At 41.6% G+C, this 22,978-nt stretch overlaps 1 protein-coding gene across 4 annotated transcripts in view; it reads left to right on the top strand.

Moving 5' to 3' along the window:
* Positions 1–22,978, top strand: part of Fgf12 (fibroblast growth factor 12) — a 509,492-nt gene that overhangs the window by 256,969 nt on the left and 229,545 nt on the right. Inside the window, exon 1 of one of the 4 annotated variants that reach the window (XM_063261236.1) lies at positions 18,941–19,139. The exons of the other annotated variants lie outside the window; for them this stretch is intronic. Coding sequence (XP_063117306.1) covers positions 18,941–19,139 — 199 coding nt within the window. Of the gene's footprint in view, positions 1–18,940; positions 19,140–22,978 lie in introns of those variants that run through there. 4 annotated transcript variants of the gene reach the window in all.

Raw genomic sequence — 22,978 nt, 5'->3', positions numbered from 1 at the left:
CAACTTTCTACAGCACGGGCATCCTTTGATTTTGGTTGGAAAAGCATAGTTGAGGTTCTAAGAAATTCTCAGTGGCTGGTTCCCTGAGTATGCTAAGGCCTAAAGAAACAAATGTTTTTTAAAGTATGCTCTGGTCTGAGGACATAAAATCAAGAAGGATTTTTTTTTTATGCTAGCAGGCCTAAGAAGAGGTCATGTCTCCCATATTTGCTTCTCTGCACGCAGCTGCAGTAAGCGGGGTGTCTCTCTGCTTCTTGGAAATAGCATGGAAGTGTCCTAGACATTCCCTGCTGTTGAGTGTTAGTTACACTGATGCTGTCTCAGAACTGTGCCAGGGAACAGATTTTAAGAACTGTTCAGTGTGTTCTCCTAAACAATTCATGGCTTTGTACCGTCTCCCATTAACATACACCACTGGGCAATAAAGGAACTAATATGAGACTATGCCACACTTCATTACTTATTTCCCAAATGAAAATGCCCATCACATCTATTAGAATTCAGATTGTCCTGTGCTTTGTGTTTCTTTTTCTAGCCAGATAACAAATTGCAGATTGAAATCCCGGTGCTGATTTGAAATGTGCTATGTGTGTGTGTGTGTGTGTGTGTGTGTGTGTGTGTGTGTGTGTTTGCTGAGGACGTACACTGCTTTAGGCACTGCTACATACATCACCCCCAAATGTCATACTTTTATCTTCTCTTATTGATTGCTGCAAATGTAAGTGGCAAATCTCAGGTAACAACATCTTAATAAAAATGTCAATTATTCAGCACATACTTTGTGGCGTATATTATGTTAAGTGACTGTTTTAATGTATTTTCTCATTTATTCTCCCAATCATTAGTATTTTATTCTCATAGTGACTAAGGAATGGCAAATTACTGTTAAACCTAATTCTTCGGTTCTGCCAGTGTTTAAGGAATTACATTTGAAATCAGGATTCTGATGGCAGGTCAAACACTCTTCTGCTCTGGCACGCTTGGTTTTTTTGAATCTTGTTATTTCTTGCATGATTGTCTCATTTAGACACAGCTAAGGCTAAAATCAAGCCTGTGTATTGTTTTTGTAGATCTTAATGTATGTACCAAGGTTTCACTAATTTTTGTCAGCAATCTAGTTTGTCTCCTACAATTCATACATAATTTAGAGAGATATCAAAAGGATTAGTATTCATGTTGGATTATCATCTTCTGAAGTGGGGTACACTATGGGGTAAAATGAATCACTCCTTTGTTTTACCGAGCGTAGACTGGGGCTGTGAAAGGGGGAGCATGTCTCAGGCTCTTAGAACAAGTTAACAGTAAAAGCAAGAGCAAGTCTACTCATCTTGTACATCCATGAATTGTTCTGCTTGATCAGCTGTGGTTGTATTAATCTTAAGTTTGGCTCATGAGCTATAATAGCTATAATAGCTATAGTAGTGATTACGACACAAAGGTCTCTACGCTGGGTTACGTCACACCCAAACGTAGTCGTGATGCTGGATGCCCACTCTGTGCTTTTCTTTTTCTCTTCTGTTTAGAAAGCCTTTCTTAGTCCTTCTTCTGGGAGACACACTCCACTTGGGCTGTTCTTCATCACTTCCTGGTGACACCTGGAAACATCCTTCACCCGAATGGCTTTCTCTCATAAACATCCTAACATAACTCTCTCATTAGCATGTGTCTAATTCTGATCATGGCTGTCCCAAAAAATGCCAGATTCATGCATGAAATGGTATACTCTCTGAGGGGAGAGATCGTTTTCTTAATATCTTCCATGTGGCAAAGCACTTTGTCATACTGGAAGTGCCTGGTGACTGAACGATGGAGTGAATAGATGTAAAAGTAAAGTGTAATGAATGCTTTGATAGACATATAAATGATACATATATACATAGATAAATATAAATATATGCATGTGTTACATGTATCCACTAATAAAAATGTGTATGTTTATGCTTATGTTACTTGAGTAACAAATATATATGTATACAAAATACATACACATATAAAATATGAAAACAGATCTTCATGTGTGTTTTACACAAATACATGTATACATACACAAATACTTCTTTACATGTATACTTATACAATTTCAAAATGCTAGAGAGTGGAGACTAGCAATGGAATCAAAAATATCATCTATGGCCAAGTTTTATTGGCAATATGTCTAACTGGCAACAAATAAATCAGCAAGTTACAAATATAAGGAGTCAGTTATTGTCAAGAACAAAACGTGGGTGTTTATGAACTCTCCTCCCTGGCACGTGCACCAAACTACATACGTTTAAGACAAAGGCAAATTCATTTCCTTACTCAGTTTCCCCTGGGCTGTAGTTGTTTTGAAAGGTAACTGGCAGGCTAATGAATACTCCTGGAATGAATTGCAAGGCTGTGTTTAATTGAATCTTTGAAGCCAGAGAGGTACAAGGGGTGAACTAATTAAGGAAGTCATTTATGTGACTGTCAGATGCTGCAGCCTCTAATGCATATCCTAACGGCAGGGCTCATCTTCAAATTACCTGGCGGAGAAGATCCCAAGGCAAGGTGTGTTCCCCAATTTTCAGTGCCCGTACATTCTTGGCATGTTCCACCATATGCCTTATAAAGGGTACTGCCTGGTGCTGAATTAAAATTCTCATTCACATCGTAAAGAATCTTGTATTTTAGTGATGCTCCTTTGGTTGCAAGGAGAATTATGACTTTTTGATTCTGTATAATAAACAAGTGGAATAAATTCCCATTGCTTTTAGTTTATTTTTGTCTTTGAATTTTGTCTATGAATTTTGTCTTTTGAGGCAGGGTCTCACTGTGTAGTTCTGTCGGGCCTTGGACTGCTTATGTAGCCCAGGCTGGCTTTGAACTTATGGCAATCCTCCTGACTCAGCCTCTGAGTGCTGGGGTGACAGGTGTACACCACCATGCCTGGTGGACCTATTGCTTTTAAAAAATTCCTCTTTTATTTGAAAACAGCTGTTCAATGAACAGGATGACTACAAGTGAACAGTAAAAACGTACCTACCTTATAGGCAACTTGGGTACGTATTTGGGAAAGCATCTGTAATCTTTTAAATGGGCTTTATAATTGATTTAATCTCATGTCAGAAGCTACATTTAAGTAGATGAAGATGAGGACATGGTCTAAGTAAGGAAATAAAAGAAATTTCCTATTTGGAAGTTTAGAACTGCCGTGAGTGCTAATGCCATACCACGTTTGTAGCCTTGAACCCTTCCTCAGCTAGCTGAGCTTATGTTTCTTGTATTATTTTGTTCTGTATTGTTTCATTTTGTTTGCATCTGTGACAAGCATGGAATAATCTTCATAATAATAATTTTTACTGGGTGTTGGTGAGGACTAAATGGAAGGCATCTTTTGTTCTCTCTCTCTCTCTCTCTCTCTCTCTCTCTCTCTCTCTCTCTCTTTCTTTCTCACTGAAAAACCTAAATAATGGTCTTTAATAGAAAAACCAGACTTCATTCTGGAGAGATTAGTGGACTTAGAATCAGGAATTCTGACATCTATTTCTGCTTAAGTCACCAACAACTTCGTGGCCTAAAGTACACCATGTCTTTCTCAGTCTTCAATTTCATAATCTTTAAAATGAGAGAATTGGCTGGGATGATTCTTAGGATTCTTTCCATTCCAGTTCTTGTGTTTGGTCATGCTGTATTTAAATCTTTGTCATGAAAATCTATAATTTTATTCCCAAATGATCTTGAGGCTGTTTGCCTAGTCTCTCTCAATAAATTAACAACAGCTATGCATTAAGATGCAGAATCCTGGAACTCAGTGACTATTGCTATGTTAAGTTGTTCTAGCTACATACTTATGCAGTAGCTCTGTAGGACTGAATACCCTGAAAAGAAAATCACAGATTGTCATTTTACGGATATTTCCCGCACTAATTTTTTTAAAATTTCACCAACATTTTACTGTCAAATTAGTGAAACACATATTGAGATTTGATTCTACTTAGAAGCAGGGTCCTGCCTGTAATTTCCAAGGAAATAGAAGTGGGATGGTGTGCTATTACAAGGTCAGGCTATGATCCCATTAGGATTATAAACTCATGGAAAAGTTAGTGCTGAAGCTTACTTAAGACTACTTTAGAAGGGGAAGGTACTCTGTCTTTCTCCGAATCTAATTTCAGAGCATTCTTTATGCCTGATTCTTCCAATCCATCCCATCTACATCTTTTCCTACATAATGGTACAAAATTTTATGTCTATATAAATTATACACACACACATACACACACACGCACACACACAATTTCCTTTTACTAGCTGTATAACCCTAGTCAAATTTCCTTCTTCCCTCTGTTTATTCATCAATAATAATGTTCACTTCATAGAATGATTATGATAGTTTAAAAAGTATATATATATATACATATATATATGCTTGGACCTGCTCCTGATAAATAATAATAATTCCTTACCATCTTTGCTTTAATTCTTAGTTCCTTTATAAGAGATAACCAGTCAGGGGTTTAGTTCTTCTGAGAACTGAGGGCATTAACCAGGGCCCCAAGGAGGGCAGAATATCACTCACTCTCTTCCCTTTAATTGATTTCTGTATATTACCTGGGAAGATGGAAGGGAATGCAAGCCAGCTTGTTTTATATAAATAGTGTGATATTAATGAGCATTATACATAAGGTCATAAGATTTTAGTGTGGGAAGAGTACCTAGGAATCATCTGACTAAAATAATTTTTTTTTCTTTTGGTACAGGGGATCGAACTCATGAACTTGCCCTTGCCAGGCAGGTGTTTATGCCTCTGAGCTAAATCCCCAGCCTGGTTAATAAAATGGACTCTCAGTAAGCAGGAAAAAACATATTCAGGTATCCACATTGAATCAGCAATAGCAGAATAAAGCTTCAGCCAAAATTAGGAATAAATGAATTATCTCTTGGTTGTATTTGAATTATTTTGAAACTGCTGACTGTCAGTTAGCTAACATTTCCTAATCTATAAAGAAACTGTACTCAGGAAATGGCAAAGAAGAAAACCTCAAAATCTCGAGAGCCAACTGTGATGGGAACAGTTTTATTCTGTCTTGTGCCGTCTCCACAGTTAACAGATCGCTTCATTATTTCTTATTCATCTTTCACCATTACCACTTTCTCAGAGATAGAGCGACCCTGTCTGAATTAAAATTGGGAGAATTTAGCAGCTTCAGAGTTTCATTAAGATCAGAGCCATCTATCCTCATGACAGTCTCTGCCACAGCTGGTAACGCCCTTTCTCACATCAAGTCAGCAATTACATTGGAAATACTAGGGAACTGCCCAGTGTACGCACTTTTCTTAGCATCCCTAAAACCAAACGGTGTTGCTCCTGATTCTAGGACCCATCCAAAAACAAGGGGACTAAAGCATAAAGACCAGAAGTTATTGTCAAAAATTCGCATTTCATAGATGAGTAAACTCCTAAGTGGTGGTTAAGATGCCTTTCTGTGGTCTCCTGGCTTTCTCGCCTTCTGCGGGGGCATGTGGGGACATGTATTTATTCTTTAGTTTTGATAATGCAATCTATGTACTAAATTGCAAAACTGCCAGGCAGGAAATGGAACGATGCTTTTCAGAGCTCCTGGCTGACTGTGACAACCATCAGTTCATTAATATCTATGCGTATCCTTGCTACATTTTGTCACATTTAATTGAAAAATTACACTGTGAATTTTTTTCTGAGCTTATAGTAAGTTTTATCAAATTATTTCTTTGGTGCTGTGATACCCCTTTTCCTGTTGAAAAAGGGGGGATTAAAAGTACTACATTAAAAGTCGTCTGTATATGTAATGTAAATATTTCTTTGCTTCTACTTGAAATTGGGTCTCCAGATTTCTCTGTAATTACTGGTAGTAGAAATAGTGTGTCTTGTAGGAAAGCAACCTCAGCTAGAGATCAAAGTGTTTGCTTTACGTGCTCTCTATTCAAAGTTTAGTACTCTACCTGCTGGAGGACTGAGGTGCAGAAAATCAGAACACAGCGGCCAAAACTAGTCTTTCTCTTTCAGACAATGTTCTTGTTGCTTCTGCTTTCACCCTTAATCCCACCAGTCTTTGATTACTTTGAGATCCCTTACCTTCCCATGGAATTTCTCCTGGGCAGGAATCTAGAACAATCAGTCAAGAGCTCCCACAGAACCCTCTACATTTTTTACTAACACGGTAAGGACTTGCACACTGGTCTTCAGGGAAAGCTTTCCTACTTACATCGCAGCAGGCACGTGTGTTTGCTTTGCCTTATTTCTCCGTGCCACAACTCAACAGAATGTTATCCCTCAACTGTTCACTAAAAAGTGTCTTCGTTAGTTTCACCACATTTTAAAAACATACAGCCCTGTTTTCTTCTCAGTGTTAGGTTTAATATGATTTCCTTGACTATCTTGAGTTTTCCGTCCTGTTGTCATCTGTATCCCAGGTTTCAGTATTCGTCCACTTTTACGTATTTTTGCCTTTTACTTTGTTTAGAAAGAAGATTTTTCCCAAGAATTTCCTTGAGTGCAGCGTAGGATGATTTAGAGTCTCAGCAATGTGGACCCAAATCGTTTTATCAAATGTGTATCTTGGCACTTGGAACCTTTCTCTCGTGGCATGACTCTTGAACTTGACTGAAAGGTCTCTGCTGGTGGGCAACTCTCGACTGCATTTGAGGAAGCCCTTTATCCCAAGGGCAGCCTGTGCTTCTTTATATAAAACCGCCTCGCTGCTCCGTGTTTGCCTGTGGCCACACAGAATACATTTCTTTTTTCAGTATGAATTCTTTAGATCCTTGAATATAAACACCACTTTTCCCAATTTCTCCTTCCCTGGTTCTCTTTATTAAAGGACAATTTCAGATGTGGCTGTGATTATGGAGCAACACACAGAGAGATGCCTCAGACCCAGATTTTGAATGCCTTTAACATATTTTCAACTCTCCGATAATTAAAATGGTCCCCTTCTAACTTCGTTTTGTGGAGTTTTCCTCTAAAACAGGACTTGAATAGAGCTTTGGATTTTGAAATGAGTTAAACTAGATTTTAAATCTGAACTTGACCGGTGTGTTAGACAATTAATTAACCTTTGTGAACTTCATTTTGCTTGATTTAACATCGGGCCAACGATGTTTACTGAGTGGAGTTCTTACAAGGTTTTGACAAAATAACTGGTTAGAGCCCAGTAAGGTACCTGGTACAGAGACGAAATCTTAGTTTCTTCTCATTTCCTATCTTAACTTTCTTTTCCCTCTGAAACTTGTAACTTATACCAAGAATGCAAAGTATTTGTTTATTTTACAGTTTTGTATGGTTCAAAGTAACAGGAATAAGATCTGGCTGTAATTATAGAAGAACTCATGAAGAAAACCCAGTGACTTCTTTGTCTGAAATCAGAGTATTGATCCTCTACTTTGTGTAGTGTGCAAAATATCTCAGTGAGGCACTCATCCTCGTACTACGTCTTAGTAGCTCTCACTAATTTCGTCTATTTGTGTGAAACTAGAGATTATACAGTTCCTGTCCTAAGTATCAACAGAAAACTTTTCCATTAATTATAGGCAGCAAAAGACTGATGGGGTAGAAGCTATAAGACTACTGAAAACCAGTATGCAACAAAGGAAATGATTGCACAGAAAGTAATTTGTAATGTGGTGGTCCCCAATCTCTGGGCTATGGGCCATTAGTGGTTGTGTGTCTCTTAGGAACCAGACCACAGAATAGGAAATAAACAGCAGATTAGGGAGTGCAACTTCATCTGTATCTTCATCAACTCCACATAGGGCTCATTATGGCCTGAGCTCCACTTCCTGTCAGATCAGCAACAACATTAGATTCTCACAGGAGCATGAACCCTACTGTGAGCTGCGCTTGAAATTTGTGCTCGCCTTAGAAGACTCTAATGCCTGATGATCTGCAGTGGAGCTGAGGTTGTGATGCTAGTGTTGGGGAATGTAATTATTATGTAGTTCAAACGTTTACAAATAAAAATCTGTCCCTCACTAACTCTGGAAAAACTTTCTTCCATGAAATCAATCCTAGATGCTAAAAACACTGGGACTACCAATCTAGATAACTTGAAGTATTTTATTCTTTGAAGTCCACATATCTGGATCAGCATCTTAGTTTCTATGAGATGGTTTTATTGCATACCTTTTGGTCTGATTGTGTTTGGTAGAAACATTCTTCCCTTGACAAACAAAATATCCATAAACATTTATGACTCTCTAAAAATCCAAGTACCAGCAAAGAAGATACCCCATCTTCCTTGAGTTTCAAATATATTGTTAGGTGCAGGCCCCTTTTTTGTCTTATCCCTGAAAATTTTTTCAAGCTTTTTAAAGACTGGGTCACACAATGTAGTGTAAACTGGTCTTCTACTCACTATGTAGTCTGGATTGGCCTCAAGTTTCTTGCAGTCCTCGAGCCTCAACCTCTCAAATGCTGTGGTTACAGGCATGTGTCACTTTCTTATTTTTCTGTTGTGGTGTGGATTTACACTTGGGTTTATCAGAATTGCATCTCAGAAAACAGGAATTCTATATCTGAACTAGATGTACAAAAGGAATAAGAAAAACCACTTTCAAGAAAAAGACATTTCTTTTATCATATTTATCAGACATTTGCATCTTTTTTATTATAGCCATTGCTTAAAGGATGCTATCTGATAGAAAAAAATGATATTAGTGTTAATAAAAGGATGCCTAAGGTTTTGTTGAAAGTGAAACTTGAGATTATTTTTATTTGTTCTGCACATTATTTTTAAATCAAAATTAAATCAGCATACATTTATGGAGTATTATTATTTTCAAAATACTATACGATATGCTGTTGTGCATACTACACTAAACTGTACCATACGAAATTAATTGCAAGAAAAAAATTGTAAGTCAACTCTCCCCAATTCTTTGTCATATAGAGATCGTACTCAGATGGCATCTGTTGTTTTTCTTCTTGTAATGAATTCCACTTATCTTGAAGACAACTTTCTTTAACTTTTGTCCTTACAAAATAATAAATGATTCTTGTTACTTATCTTTTAAAGACCAGCCATGGCTGTTTCCTTGTCTTGGCAATTTTTATGCTGAAGAGAGAGAACTGTCAAAATGAAGAGAAAGGATCATGCTTTTTCTTCATCGTTGTATTTTAGCATATTCAACCAGCCAGGAGACAACCTTCCAGCTTACTTCTAAAGAATTCTTCTATCTTCTTTAGCTGACTACAATGTTTATACCTTATCTAGAATGGGCTGATGACCTAATAAAATCCCTTCCAGCTAACACTACAAGTTTAAATACTAATATCCTATGCAAAACATTGGAAGATTATTGTTCTTTCTTTCTACAAATACTGGTTAAATAAATATTCTTTATATAATGATCTTATTCCCACTTTCTGAAAATCTAACCATGGAAATACATCTATCTATCTGTCTATGTATGTATGTATGTATGTATGTATCTGATTGTCTTGCCTATAGGCCTTTGAATTACCCAAACACGTGACCATTTCAACCAATACCCTCCCTCCTTGTGCTGCTTATCTGGATTATCCTGCAAACACAGGCATAGAGGAAGGTAGTTTTATGACTAGAGATTTTACTAAATGCTATCATTCAGTTCAGCTAGATTTGCTGAGCGATTTTTTGCCTCTCCACTATTCTAAAGGAAGCTTTCCAAATGTTTTTACGCTTAACTTTAATATTCATTGTTTTGCTTAACCAAACAAGGCAGATTTAGAGCTTGTTCTCCATCCATCCAGCTCTCCATCTGTCCTTCTGCCATTATTTTATACGAACCCATTACACCCATTATTTTATTTCCTTATTCATGCTATTCCTAGATTCAAAAAGTAGTGCTATGTTTTACATATATTATTTTAATGAACTTGGGCCCAGCATATTTACTTGGTGATTCACAGATGAATAAACTCAGTCTCAGGTAAAGTAAGTAGCTTTCTTTAAGGATAAATTATTTAACTTGTCTATTCTTTTCACTGTAACTTTAGTTTCAGAGAATTCTAAAAATGTAGGGCCAAAATGATCTGATGTGCCCAAACTGTCAAGTAGATTCTCTGACCTGTTTTCCTAATCACCTTCTATGTTTTAGTTATGTACAATGAGATCTTATTCTTGTATCAAATGCTGGTGAGCATAGACTCATATGGGGCTCGCCAACTTTTTTTTTCCTACAGTGCCTAGTATTGTGCACATGCAGAGTGCAAAAACACATGAGTATAATATGATTTTAATGGTAGATTCTGAGTATCAGTCAGGTGTTGGATAGGGTATGAGACTGCTATTTCAACAACACTCATTCCCTGAAAATTTGAAATCTAAAATTAGAAATGAGAGCAAATAGGAATGCCCCATAGAGAGAATAGCTCAGTAAAAATTGATGGCAGGATAAATGTTAGGATTATCAAATTGTTTTACGGACATATTAGTCATATTATGAGATTTAAAACATTGGTTACTCCCTTTCTGTAACTCTCTACCTCATTAATATAGTCTTTTTTTTTTTCTGTGAATGTTAGTGTATTTGTGTGTGTGTATATTAAGTGTGTTCGTGTAAAACAGAAAAAGGAGAGAGAGAAAAAGAGAGATAGAGGGGGAGAAAAGGGGAAAGGACAGGAAAAGGAAGAGGAAAGGTATTAAAACTAATATACAGGCCTAGATATGGGATGCGTGTTGGTTGGAGAAGAAATCTGGCTAAATACACCATAGAACAGTGAGGGTGAACCGATGACAGCGTTCCACAGTGGGCTGTTAACACGGAGAGCTCTAAAAGGGTCACCATCACTGCTTTTATTTGATCGAAGTTTTCTTTTACTTAATAGAAAATGCTCTTATTTAATAGATTTAACTTACACAGGGAATTTTAAGGGATGTTGATTAAGCAAAAATGAAAAGAAATCCCCCCAAAATATCCACTGGGAAGTGTGGAGTCTACTCTTGACTTAACTGAATTTATTTCCTGATACAAAGAGTAAATGTTAGGGATGATTTACAGGTGTGTTTGGCTTTAAAAGATGGGGGAATGATGTGTGAATTTTACTCTTTTGGGTGGTGGGGGGAAAGGAGGGACAGATGTGAACCCAGGATCTCAAGCATGTGCTCTACCACTGAGCTACCTTTAGGTCACTCCCCTGATGGCCTGATGGCTTGTTAACTAATTCATATGTTAATTACCTGATACACGCTAAACACTATTCTAAGCATTGGGAACATGAAAATAAACAACATGGACATTATCGTTGTCCTTAGGAATTTTTAGGTTCTAGTCAGCATCTTCTAGCCACATTTGTCTCAAAGGTTGCCACCCAGCTACTAAGAGTGGGAATTACATGATGGCAAGGTGATAGGTGACTTGTTATGCTAGGTTTTTCAACACCCTGGACTGAACTGCAAAGGAGAGTAGTGCCAGCCGCCCCACTTGGCTTTGAAATGGAAATAAAGAGACCTAAAGTCATTGCTTTTTAAGTTTCCCTATTTTCTGGTTTCATTTAGCTTCTCTAGCTTTGTTTTGTAAAGCTGAACTGGAATTACTGACAGAGATTGTATGTGAGAGTGAGAAAAATACCGCTTAGCAGCCTGACTCAGGAGGGAAAAGCTTCAGCAAAAGAGAATTTAGGACATTTGTGCCCTCCTCTCGATCACAGAATGACCCCTCCTAGGTCATTCTTTAACCCTGCTAGAGGTTAGTGAACAAAAGGACATTTGGCAGTTCTGTTTTTTTTTTTTCTTTGTCTTTTTGAACTTAGAGCAATAGGGACACTTGAGTTCAGAAGTCCTGAATTTAACTTATAGAACTTTATTCATTGTGTGATTTGGGGAGATCATGCCACTATAGTCTCAGTTTTCACTATTAAGTATTATTATCTCCTTAACTTTAATCATAAATATGTCAAGTCCTGATGAGATAATACATGTGAAGATTAATTTTAAACAGCAAAAGGCACTATAAACATAAGTAGTAAGTGTATTATTTTATGAACTTTATTATATGATTATATTTATTCAAGATATTATATTTGATTGACACGTAGTAGAATATAGATGGTAGAAGGGAATTTCTGAAAATAAATTACCTAGATTTAAATCTATGCTTCACCAGTTCTGAACTGGGTGCCCTTTGTTAAAAACTCCATCTCCTTGTACCCTGGTTTCTTCATTTATAAAATGGAAACATGATAGAATCCATTGCATAGGGTTGTCTTAAGGGAAGAATGAGCCAGAAATTGTAATGCACTTAAATTATATATGACACTTAACACTGGCCTCATTAGTTAAATATTGTATGTCTAAACAGTCTCCCAAACATTGCAAATGTCTCCTTTTGGACAGTGAAAATTATTCTTCATCTGTGTCATAGAGAGGAATGAAATCTATCTTCTCTCTTGTTCTGAGATGCAGCCAAAACCAGATATATAACATATAATAATTCAACCACTGAATCAATTATCATAAATGAAATTGCCATAGAAAGGCATTCACCAATTATTAGAAAGTAATTGTTTGTCTTGCATTTGCTGACCTAGTTTAACTGAGAGTCTGGCAGAGAAAAAGAGAAGTATGGTGATGTATGGGATAAAACTCAGAGAAAAGTTATTTCTCCAGCCCTGAAGCCTATGATGCCAGTGAACTCATCGTATCCCAGATTTGAGTCAAGGGCCTGATCTCAAAGTAGAATAATGTAGGATTAGAACAATTCCTCTTTGTGTTCCCAACAGACAAGGACATTGGCAATATTCAACTAATGAAAATTCAGTTAGTCATTTATGTCAAGTAGATGTTTAGCCTTTGTTAAGTATATTATGTCTAAGAGTGAATGCAGATGTGTATGAATCAGAGAGTATAATTCCCTGCTTTGAGCAGTCTATTTTATATCAGGGACTTGATTTAGAAGAATAACTCGATGACAGCGTGTTTTCTCATCTATTACTGTTACATATCCTTTTTTTTTACTTTAAAGAGGGTAAAATTAAACACAAGACAGAACAAAATAGGACATAAGAAAGCAATGTAAGAGATATTAAATTTCAAAGCTAGACAAACTGAGATCTTCACTATCTATCTTATTATCTCTTGTTTTCTTCCAAATAATTGTCCATGTCTTCACATACAGAGAATTCATACAAAACAACATAGTATAAAATTGATCTGAGGGGCTGGGGATTTAGCTCAGCGGCATAAGCATCTGCCTTGCAAGCAGGCAGTTGTGAGTTCGATCCCTGGTACCGATAAAAACAAAAAACTGATCTGAACATAATGAGGAAGGCCTTTTAGGTCTTCAAAACCAGACAATAGGGAAGTCACTAATGGCTGTCTAGCATCTCTCATTCACTTCAAAATAGCTGTCCACAATTTTATGTATATTGAAATTCAACAAAACAAAACAGGCAGTGGGGGAGGGGTTGCTTGGTTTCCTGGTGCTCCAGGTCCCAGTATGGCTGGGGTCTTGGCTGCAGTAGCCTGCCAAGCTCACAGCCTCACAGGAGGGGAGTTTGGTTTTCTGAGGCACTCTGAGTGCACCAAGAGCTCAGATAGGTAGGTACTTCTGGTATCATTACTGTTTTATCTACTTTGCACTTGTGGTTTAGCAAGGTTGACCAGTTTATCTAGGAGGATAAGATAATGAGTGAGTGATTAAGATAAAAGACAAGGATCTAGACAGTTCGAAAGGTAAGTTTACTGAGGGTAAGGAGACTGTAAAGGTATGCAAAGTTCCTCTTGGTAAATGACAAAGAATACTGGATGCAGTATGTGTTCAGTACAATGTTTAAAGTTGATGTGTGATGTAATCCTAATGTTTAAATGTGGGAACTGGAAGAGCCAGACTATGAATAAGCAAAAGATGAATATTCCTTGCTTTTCTTTTTAAAATTCGGAGATGATTAAGCCTGTCCATATTTTGTTTGACTGGTCAAAAGAAGCATAAATATAACCTTTTTTTTTTTTTATGTCTGGCAACTTTCCCCAAACTAATTAGAAGTTTTTCAGACATAATGTCTTCAAAGTTAAAAAGGAAATTCTTCAGTTGTTCAAGAAACCTAGTGGCCAGGTGAGATGGTACACTCTTGTAATCCAACATTAGGAGGCTGAGGCAGGAAATTATGTTGAAGCCCAGCCTGGATAACCTAATTTGTCAGACCTTATCTCTAAATTTAAAAACAAAGTAAAAAAAAAAAAAAAAAAAGAAAACCAAAGAAGACTGGGGATAATAACTTACATATCACCCTTTAAACTGTGTAATTATTTAACTTCTATCAGTAGTTTAATTTAACTTGTTTCCTAATTTCAAATATACTAGACATGTTCCACTTACCATGAAGAAAGGCACGAGATTAAGTGGCCTGGGTTGTAAAGCTGTGAGTGAACAAAAAAATTAAGTATTGCTTCTTGAGTTCGGCCGTCATGTACTTAGGTCCTACCTCATGACTCACATTTCTCCGTGGTCACTTATCCTTCTTATATGATGCTGAAGATGATTTAGAGGGCCACTTGGCAACCGTCAGAAGCACTCTGACAGGAGCCACAAGAGTGCAAAGAAAAGTCACATCTTTACCCCACGGGATCCTACACATCCCAGTGTTTTTCATAGAGATCCAAAGACAGAAATACAATGTCCTTCTCAGAAAGCTGGCGTGGGTGTTGTGTTTTTTTCTTTAAGCCCCAACTTGATTTTGTCATGTCAAGAGACAGAGCTTCAAAGAGCAACTGTTGCTTGCTTTTTCAACTCTTCCCTTGTCAGTTCCTTTGCATCTACGGCTGTCTCCGTTGTCTTCTGTATCCAAGCATCTTAATTTCTTACGAGCCTGTAAAAAAGTCAGCAACACAAGAAGATTTGAGAATGCACATTCTCTTTTCAGTTTATATTTATTTATTTATTTTTAGAGAACCCAAATGCCCTTTTGGGGAACTGTGCCAGGTCTTGAATGTGTTTTTACTTTCTTCTAGTATTATCTAAGTTACACACACATATTAAGTTCTCAGACCTCTGACACCTTAAGAACTTGTAAAGAATCAGATTTCTAGTCCACAACTGTAGAGACCTCTGCTTCACATTCTGAGAGACCAGCAGGAATCTGTGTTTTAAAAGACCATCTCTGGTGATTTTCATGCATTTTCTTTAACAAATAATAAACACTGTCCTCATGGCTTTCACTCATCAGGCATTTTGGAGTGCTCAAAATGCTTCCATGTGCGTGCTTAGTTCTGTGAGGTAGATGGGAATCATTAGCCCCATTTTGAGAATAAAAACGAGACTCCAAGTTTAGTGATGATACCCTCAATGGCCTCATTAAACACGTCCTTCTTCTTGCTTATTTTTCTGGATATTCCCCTCAACTGACCTTTTTCTGATTGAGTGTTAGCTTGCAAAAGATAGGGAGCCCCCAGAGTCAGCTGGTATGATCTGTGGCTGCCTGGCTAGAGGATGAGGCAGGCTCAATGACAGCCAAAGGGAAAACATAATTTTCATAGTGGAATGTAAACATTAACTTAAGCAATAGTGTTACCCATGGATGTTAAGCAGTTATTCTTGCCCCATCCACATGTAGGTGTCAAAGTGTACTCATTTTCACTTCCTGGGCAGAGCCTTGTATGTGGATCACTTCATCTGTCTTCTGCATTGTTCAAATTCCAAGAATGAATCCATCAGCTTCTGAACTGCTGGAGGAGATGCATGATCCTCATTAACAAGTGGGATCCCCTCTCCCCAGGGTGACTTGTCTGTTTATTCTTTCTCCCACCAGCTGTCTGTCTCAGAGGCTTCTGTCAGCGCTGCTTTGCCCAAGCAGCAGTTTGAAGGTCCAAGCCCCCAAATCCAAGACACTGATGGGGACACTTGTTCTGAAGAACCTCAAAGACCTCAACCCTTCTCACTGTTCAGATGGGTATGTTTAGCTAGGCCCACTGGTTTGTGCACACACCCAGAGTGCTCCTGGGTTTTTTTTCTGGGGTTCCCTGTCTATTTCAGTAGCCTCCAGATTACACAACTTCCTTGCCCCGAATTTGGATCTTTCCAAGGTAGGCCTGTCACTGCTTGAAAATCATCCATTTAATTCTCTGGCACACCCATGAGGCTTAGAGAAGTGTCAGGGAAGAAGACAGACTGGGAATATTTGAAGATAAACTGAAGAGAGCTAATCCCTGGTCCCAGACTTTAGCATGAGGGAAAGGTGATTACTCCTTTCCCATTTCTAAAATCCCTCTGGCTGCCTTTTAGCTTGCAGAGAACTCCTGTGCTGCTGTAACACCAGCTGTCTTCACAAAGCACTTCCTAGACCTGCCAGCACTCGGAAGATGGTGGTTGACTCCCTTCGCCCATGTCACTCCCTTCCCCCACTTTGGTGCAGCCAGCTCACCTCCCTCCATCTTTTTAGGAAATAAGCCTGCTTTGTAGCAATCCGGAACCAAGGAATTTGGCTCTAAGGAAGTAGAAGCAGTCTCCCTTGTTCCAAAAAATGAGCTGAAGGTGGGGCCCAACGTGAAGGCACTGGTACTTTCTCCAGTGTCTTACTTCCTTGCTTCCTAGATAGAGAATGCGACCTGCTACAGCTTACTGGAGACAGACAGACACAGAGACACAGAATATGAATAAGAATTACCTCTTTCAGGTCGGCTGCCCCTAACCCCGTCTCTGCACAGCCAGCCTCCAGGGTCCTTCACCTACCAGTGAATGTGTTTTTCTCTAGGGGGAGGGACCGGACAGAGGAGACCCGAGCTGCAGTTCCCTCACCCTGCCTCTGAGAATTTCTCATCCAAACCTCAATCACGTAGGATTGCGTAGAGAGGAGAAAAGGGGAGAGACAGAAGACAGAGAGGGGGGAGAGGGGTGAAGCTAGGGAGGAGGAAGGGAGGCTGGGAGCCCTGGGAGCCCCGGGTGCCCTGGGCGCTGGGAAGGAGAGCGGGACTCCAGTGATGCGCCTCCCGGCGCTCCCGGAGCTCGCCCCCGCCCTGTCCCCACCTGGGGGCGCGCGGGCTCTCGCGGCGCTGGAGAAACTCCGCGGCCGCCTGTCTCCGTCCCCGTCCCCGTCCCCGTCCCGGTCCCACCCGCCGCTTCAGAGGTTGTCGCGTCGGTCTGGAGTTTCCTGCGGAGCCATCTGGCGCTCCAGCCCCGGGAGCCGGCGGCGCGCCCTGAGCCTCAGCCCTTGAATGGGACTCCGCACTGAGCGCCCCCTTCCGGGCCCGGGGAGGCGGCGACTGCGGGCGCCCCGCAAGCCCGTCGCTCCGAGAAGCCACCCGCGCAGCAGCAAGTTGGGCGAGTTCTCGGCCGCCCGCACCTGCCTCTTCCTCGCTGCGGGCCCCAAGTGCACTGCCGACCCCCGGGGCCCAGATTGCGCGCGCGGCCACCCCACGCCGTCGCCCGAGGCGGCCTAGGGACCTCGCCTGCGCCCCCGGCGCCCCACCATGGTGGGCAGCTCCGTGCCGGAGCCGCAGCCGCCGCGAGCCTGCGTCGCCCTCAGCCACCCCCCGCCCCACCCGAGCGGACGCGCGGGGGTTCGCAGCGCGCCGGTCACTTCCTTCGTCGGCCGGGATGGGCGGCGCGGGACCCAGTGATCGGCCTCGCGTCCGGCCGGTGATCCCCATCTAATCTGCTGCCCGTAAGCTGCCGACTGCCCTGCCGGGGCGCGCGAACCTGCGGGGCCCGGGCGGCGTGGCGATGACCTGATCCCGAGCCTGCCAGGGCGCCCCCTGCTTCCTTCCTTCCCTCCCTCCTCCCCTCCCTCCCGCGCTCCCTCCGGAGCCGGTGCGGAGACCGGCGCGGCGCGGCGCGGCAGCCCTGGGCGGACCATGGCGGGGAGCTCCGGTTAAAGGCGTGTGGGCGCCAAGCCGGAGAGGACACCTTCGGCAGGCATCGCTGCCTTTGGAGAGGGGGCTTATTTAAACTACTGAGTCATTCCAGATTTAGGATTCCCTAAATAATCACCAACTGTGCCCGTCTCGTGTCGGAGAGCAAGCGGAAAGAGAAAGAGCGCCCGCTCCAGGGACCCCGCGCACCGCCTCTCGGGGGTTTCTCCCAAGGGTGTTTGGCCCTCGAGGATCTCCCTGTCTCCTCCTCCCCTCTTCCCTCCCTCCCTTCCTCTGTCCTGCTCCCCCGCCGCCCCCTCGCCTCCCGCTCTCTTTGCAGGGCTGCTGGAGGAGAGTCGCGCTCACCACAGCTGGAAACAGCTGCCCGCGCCCCGCGCCCCGCGGCCCTGCCCGGACTCTGGTGAGCCGCTCCCACTTCGCGCCTCTCGGATTCCAGAACTCGGGCACCGAGCCCTGGGGAACCGCAGCCGGCGCGATGCATTCTGTAGACCTAACCCAGCCCCAGCCGGGACGGACCTCCTAATCTCCAGAACTGCGGGCCGCAGGGAGTTAAAATTGCTGCCTTCCTCTCCTTCTCTCTCTCTCTGGCGGTTGGTGTTTCCTTTTCTAAAAGAACATTTTATTCACTTTTTAGTATTTTTCACCGGGGGCACTGCTACCCGCCTCGGTGAAGAGACTGCTTTGTAAACGGGTTTTCTATGTATGGATGTGTAGCTATACTTTGGACACCTAGCAACGCTTGCGCCTCTCCAGCAGGGGCACGGCTTGTTATTTTGGACATTCTTTATCCCCTTCCACTGGGTACCCCGAGCGCATTGTGACCAAACTTCCCACTGACCCCTGGACTTGGATCGCCTTGGGGTGCAAGTTTGGGGTGCAACCGCCTACTTCGCAGGAGGGCCTGGGACCGCCCCGCCCCCGCCGCCAGCAGTTGGGCAAGTTTACATCTGGATTTTCACACGTTGTGTTGTCACTGCCCAGACTCAGACTAACCTTGTGGGCGACAGGTTTTCCGTATTGCAGCTTCCTCAGATATTAGCACTGCCTCCCAGGAGGGAGTCCCTTCCCTCCTGGCCGCGGAGGTCCTGCCCTCGCCCCGGGGGAGCTCGAGCCCGAGGGCGCCGTGGAGTCTGGGGCCTGGAGCCCGCTGAGCAGCGATGGCTGCAGCAATAGCCAGCTCTTTGATCCGGCAGAAGCGGCAGGCAAGGGAGTCCAACAGCGACCGGGTATCGGCCTCCAAGCGCCGCTCCAGCCCCAGCAAAGACGGGCGCTCCCTGTGCGAGAGGCATGTTCTCGGGGTGTTCAGCAAAGTGCGCTTCTGCAGCGGCCGCAAGAGGCCGGTGAGGCGGAGACCAGGTCAGTAGAAGCCCGGACGGTGGGCTCCCCAGAGGCAGACACCTCTTCTTCCTTTCCTTAGAGCGCCTGGATTTCCTAGCTCATGGAAGGGTCTGTGTCTTCCATTATGGCTCTGCTGGTCCCTAATTTCCAGATATCTCTTTCAAACACTGTTAGTTAATAGCTTCTGGCCCCATATTCAGGAAAACACTTTCTGCTTCAATCAGTCTACAGTTTGACTAGGATGCGAGTCACGTGTGTAGCTGCACCCACTTTCAAGAAGCCTGTAGATTTCCTTTGAGGTCGGTAGCCAGCCACCTCGTTGTGTCATTCTTTCATTCATTCTTTCAGTCTTCTCTCCCATCCATCCATCCATCTCTAGAGTGCTTATTCTGCCCACTGAGGACCTGCAAAGTAAAACTCCTTCCTATCTCTCCTAACCACAGATGGCAGACATTTAGTAGATGTCCAATGAATTTACTCTCATTTATTCTCATTTTTTAGCTTTGTCCAACAACACATGGTACTGATCTCTCAAGACCCCAATTACTTTCTTACCTCTCCATTTCTCGCACACCCTCCCATCTCCTTCAACACATTGTTTTCCTCATCTCTTCTTTCAGACACTTTGATGGTTTCCAAGGGCTCAGCTGATAAACTTTCCTGTTCGCTTTGCCTTTCTCTGCAAACTCACACTTTTGAGACACTCTGAAGAAGGTAGCTTCTAGTTGGCTTCAGATAGTGTAAAGAAAACTTGAGACTTCTTGGCTTTTCATGGCATACCCTTCATGAAGCTTTTTCTCTTTGGCATCTTTATTTTAAAAGGAATATTTACTGGATGTCTTGAGTTTCAGTGTGATGATTCCCATCTCAGCCAGGCCAGTGTCCCAGCTTGAGAAAATGAAAACAAAGTGCTAAGATTTATGCTTCTATCAGACCATGGATCCTCCAGGTGTAGCTGCAGGATGAATTGCAGTATGCAAGTACTGTACCTTCCTGGGGACAACTGTAGGGAAACACTGTCTGTGATGGGAGACTGGTCTGTGGCCAGAGGACTAGTTTAGCTTTGATTCTTTGCAACCCATACTCTGGTATTGTCTTGGGTTTCAGGAATGGAGCACATAGGCTTCAAGAGGGGCTCAGGGTTAGCTAAGAAATTCTGCAGTTAAGCTTCATAAAGAAGTTACCCTGTTTTATTTCTCCTGGACTTTCATGACATTAGTCACTCATGACATCAGAGGGCTCATTTGATTATTCTGTGGTGGCAATAGGGTAGTAAATTTCAAGAGTAAACAAAAATAATTACAGTCCCAAGGCAGGAGCTACTAAAGTTCCTGTTGGTTTGCATCCAATTAATGTAGCCTGCTCATTTTACAAAATGAAGATTTATGCAAAAACTAGAGCTATCTATGTTAAATAATTCATGTTAGGAGCAAACAAAATCTCTTGTTTTGTTATGCAAGGATCATTTGGAATCTTTCTCTTAGGGCTCCTGTGTCTACATGGAACTTGAAGGCTCTGAACATAATGTGATTCTTACTTCTCAATCCCAGAAGTATATCGCTGCATCTAGTTGGGATAATTACGTGATATTTATGAGGTGATTGTACTGAACCTCAGCTAAACACAAGGAAGTATTATAAGTGGACTGTATTTGTGAATGGATAAGTTAAACTCACTTGATCTTTGTTAAATTTGGTTTGCAGATGAGCAAATTGCATGGCTTGATTTTGCAAGGAAAACAATGTGTACATTATATCCTGTGGCCATTTCCTTAGTGTCTCATTAGAAAATAGGGAATTTCTAACTTTATTGTTTTATTCAGTGTTTATTTCCTCTGTCTCTCTTTCTCCCTGACCCCTGTTCATTGTGGCAAAGAGGATGCTGACTGGTGGCTTCCTTTAGCTAAAATGCCACATTTTGGCAGAGCCAGCAGGAACTGTTGAGCCATTTCCAGTGTAAGGACAACCTGAATGTATTTGTACACCACGGTCCTGGATTTGTTCTAAAGCACAGAGCAGGAAAATGAGAGTGTGGGGTGGAGTAAAGCTTTTTGAGAAGATGATAGCATGTTATTATCACTACTAACAAAGGCAAATAATTAATCTGTTGATTTACCGTCAGCAGCCATGATTCACATAGCACGGGTAGAGCCTATTTAGAGAGGGATTGCACCTTCTACATCTCAATTTCACAGAGGATTCTTTAGTGGATTGGAAGTTACCCAAGACGAAAAAGAAAAATTATGTGAACAATTCCATGTTTTAGGCACGTAGAGGTTGTAGTCACTTACTATTTGAGTTATTCTCTAAACCACTAGACTTTCCAACCCGTATCTTTGTGAACTACAAATTGCATCACAAATGGTAGAGTGGTGAAATACAAGACCTTGCCTTGATAAAGGGTCTGTGCTGGAAAGTCTGTCCTTGACACCTCTTTCCCCTGTGCAGATCTTCTAGGAGAGCAAGACTAAGGCAGAGAGACTAACCCACATATTTCATGGGAAAGGCTGTGGTTGTGCTTCTGATTTCAGGGTCGACACACTGTGTCTCTCAGTTTCTTTTCTTAGCTCTTTTCAGGTTCTGATATGCACAGCGCTGAAACTTTATAAACACAGTTAGCATCCTAAAATTATCATAGATAAGCTAAATGAAAATGTGGGACCCGTCAGGCAGGACCTCACATCACTTAGGTGCAAAGCTAGAGAGTGCCTCAGATGTGATGTTGCAGCCTGAGACTGTGCCACAAAACTGTGACCTTTGTAGGTGAGAAATCCTAGAGCCACGGCAAGCGCATGGTTTATTTGAAGTTATGCAGCTAGAACATGGCAAAATTGAAATCATAACTACATTCTGTTGATGATGATGGTGATGATGTTGATGGTGATGAGGAGATAATGGTGATGAGGGGATGATGATGGTTGTGGTGATGAAGATGATGATGGTGATGATATGGGCCAAGAATTTAGCTTAGTGGCACAGGTACCTGCCTGGCAAGCATGAGGTCATGAGTTCAATCCCTGGTACCAAAAAGAAGAAAAAAGAATAGTGGTTTGATGGTGATGATAATAGTGGTGATGGTGATGAGGATGATGATGGTGGTGGTGATGATAACGATGATGATGACAATGACTATGGAGATGACTTTCCTGCCCTCTTTGCAGTGTAGTACAGAAACAAGATCATGTGAAGAAATGGTGGGTGTCCTGTGTCAAATGATGGAAATAATTGTGTTGATTTTCTTTCTCCCACCATCGAGGGTTGACATTAATATTAGTACTATCAATATTGTCATAATTAGAACAGAGCATAGAGTACAGGAAGTAACTTGCAGAAGAAAGAGGTGCAGGCTAAGAAAGGCAACTATAGTTCTCTAACAGTCATTCATAGCTAGGATGCACCATCAAGGTAAATCGAATGGTGAAGGGGTGGAGCTGTCACAGGACTAGTGGGCCACTTAGGCACTGTCTGGGGGCAGCTTTTTAGAAACGAAATGTTGGAGACTCTGAACTGGCAAGTTGGCTGAGGGCACTGAACCATGAAAAAGCCTTTAGGACATGCCTGTCTGTGCACTTTCTAATAAAAAAAAAAAAGGAGCATTCGTGTGGTCATTATTCGAGTGATTCTTTATGCATGAAATACCTGTCTGAGCCAGACTTGCTAGAATATTTAAATTAAAGGTCAATGTCACTTAATTTGCTGTATATAGACTTTTAGTACATGGATATGAATTATATAGGTTATTCACTTCCAAAATTTGCTTTCTCTTGAATAGAAGGATTGCAGAAATGCCTGATTCCAAAGTGATTTATGTTTTGTCTCAGAAGCTACCTCTGGTAATGGGTAGCATTTGCAATGAAG

The sequence above is a fragment of the Cavia porcellus genome, unplaced genomic scaffold (genome assembly GCF_034190915.1).
Source record: "Cavia porcellus strain 051 isolate PalLab524CR breed Dunkin Hartley unplaced genomic scaffold, mCavPor4.1 scaffold_14, whole genome shotgun sequence".
In the NCBI taxonomy this organism is placed as follows: Eukaryota; Metazoa; Chordata; class Mammalia; order Rodentia; family Caviidae; genus Cavia; species Cavia porcellus.
This window is presented reverse-complemented; position numbering and strand designations above follow the sequence as displayed.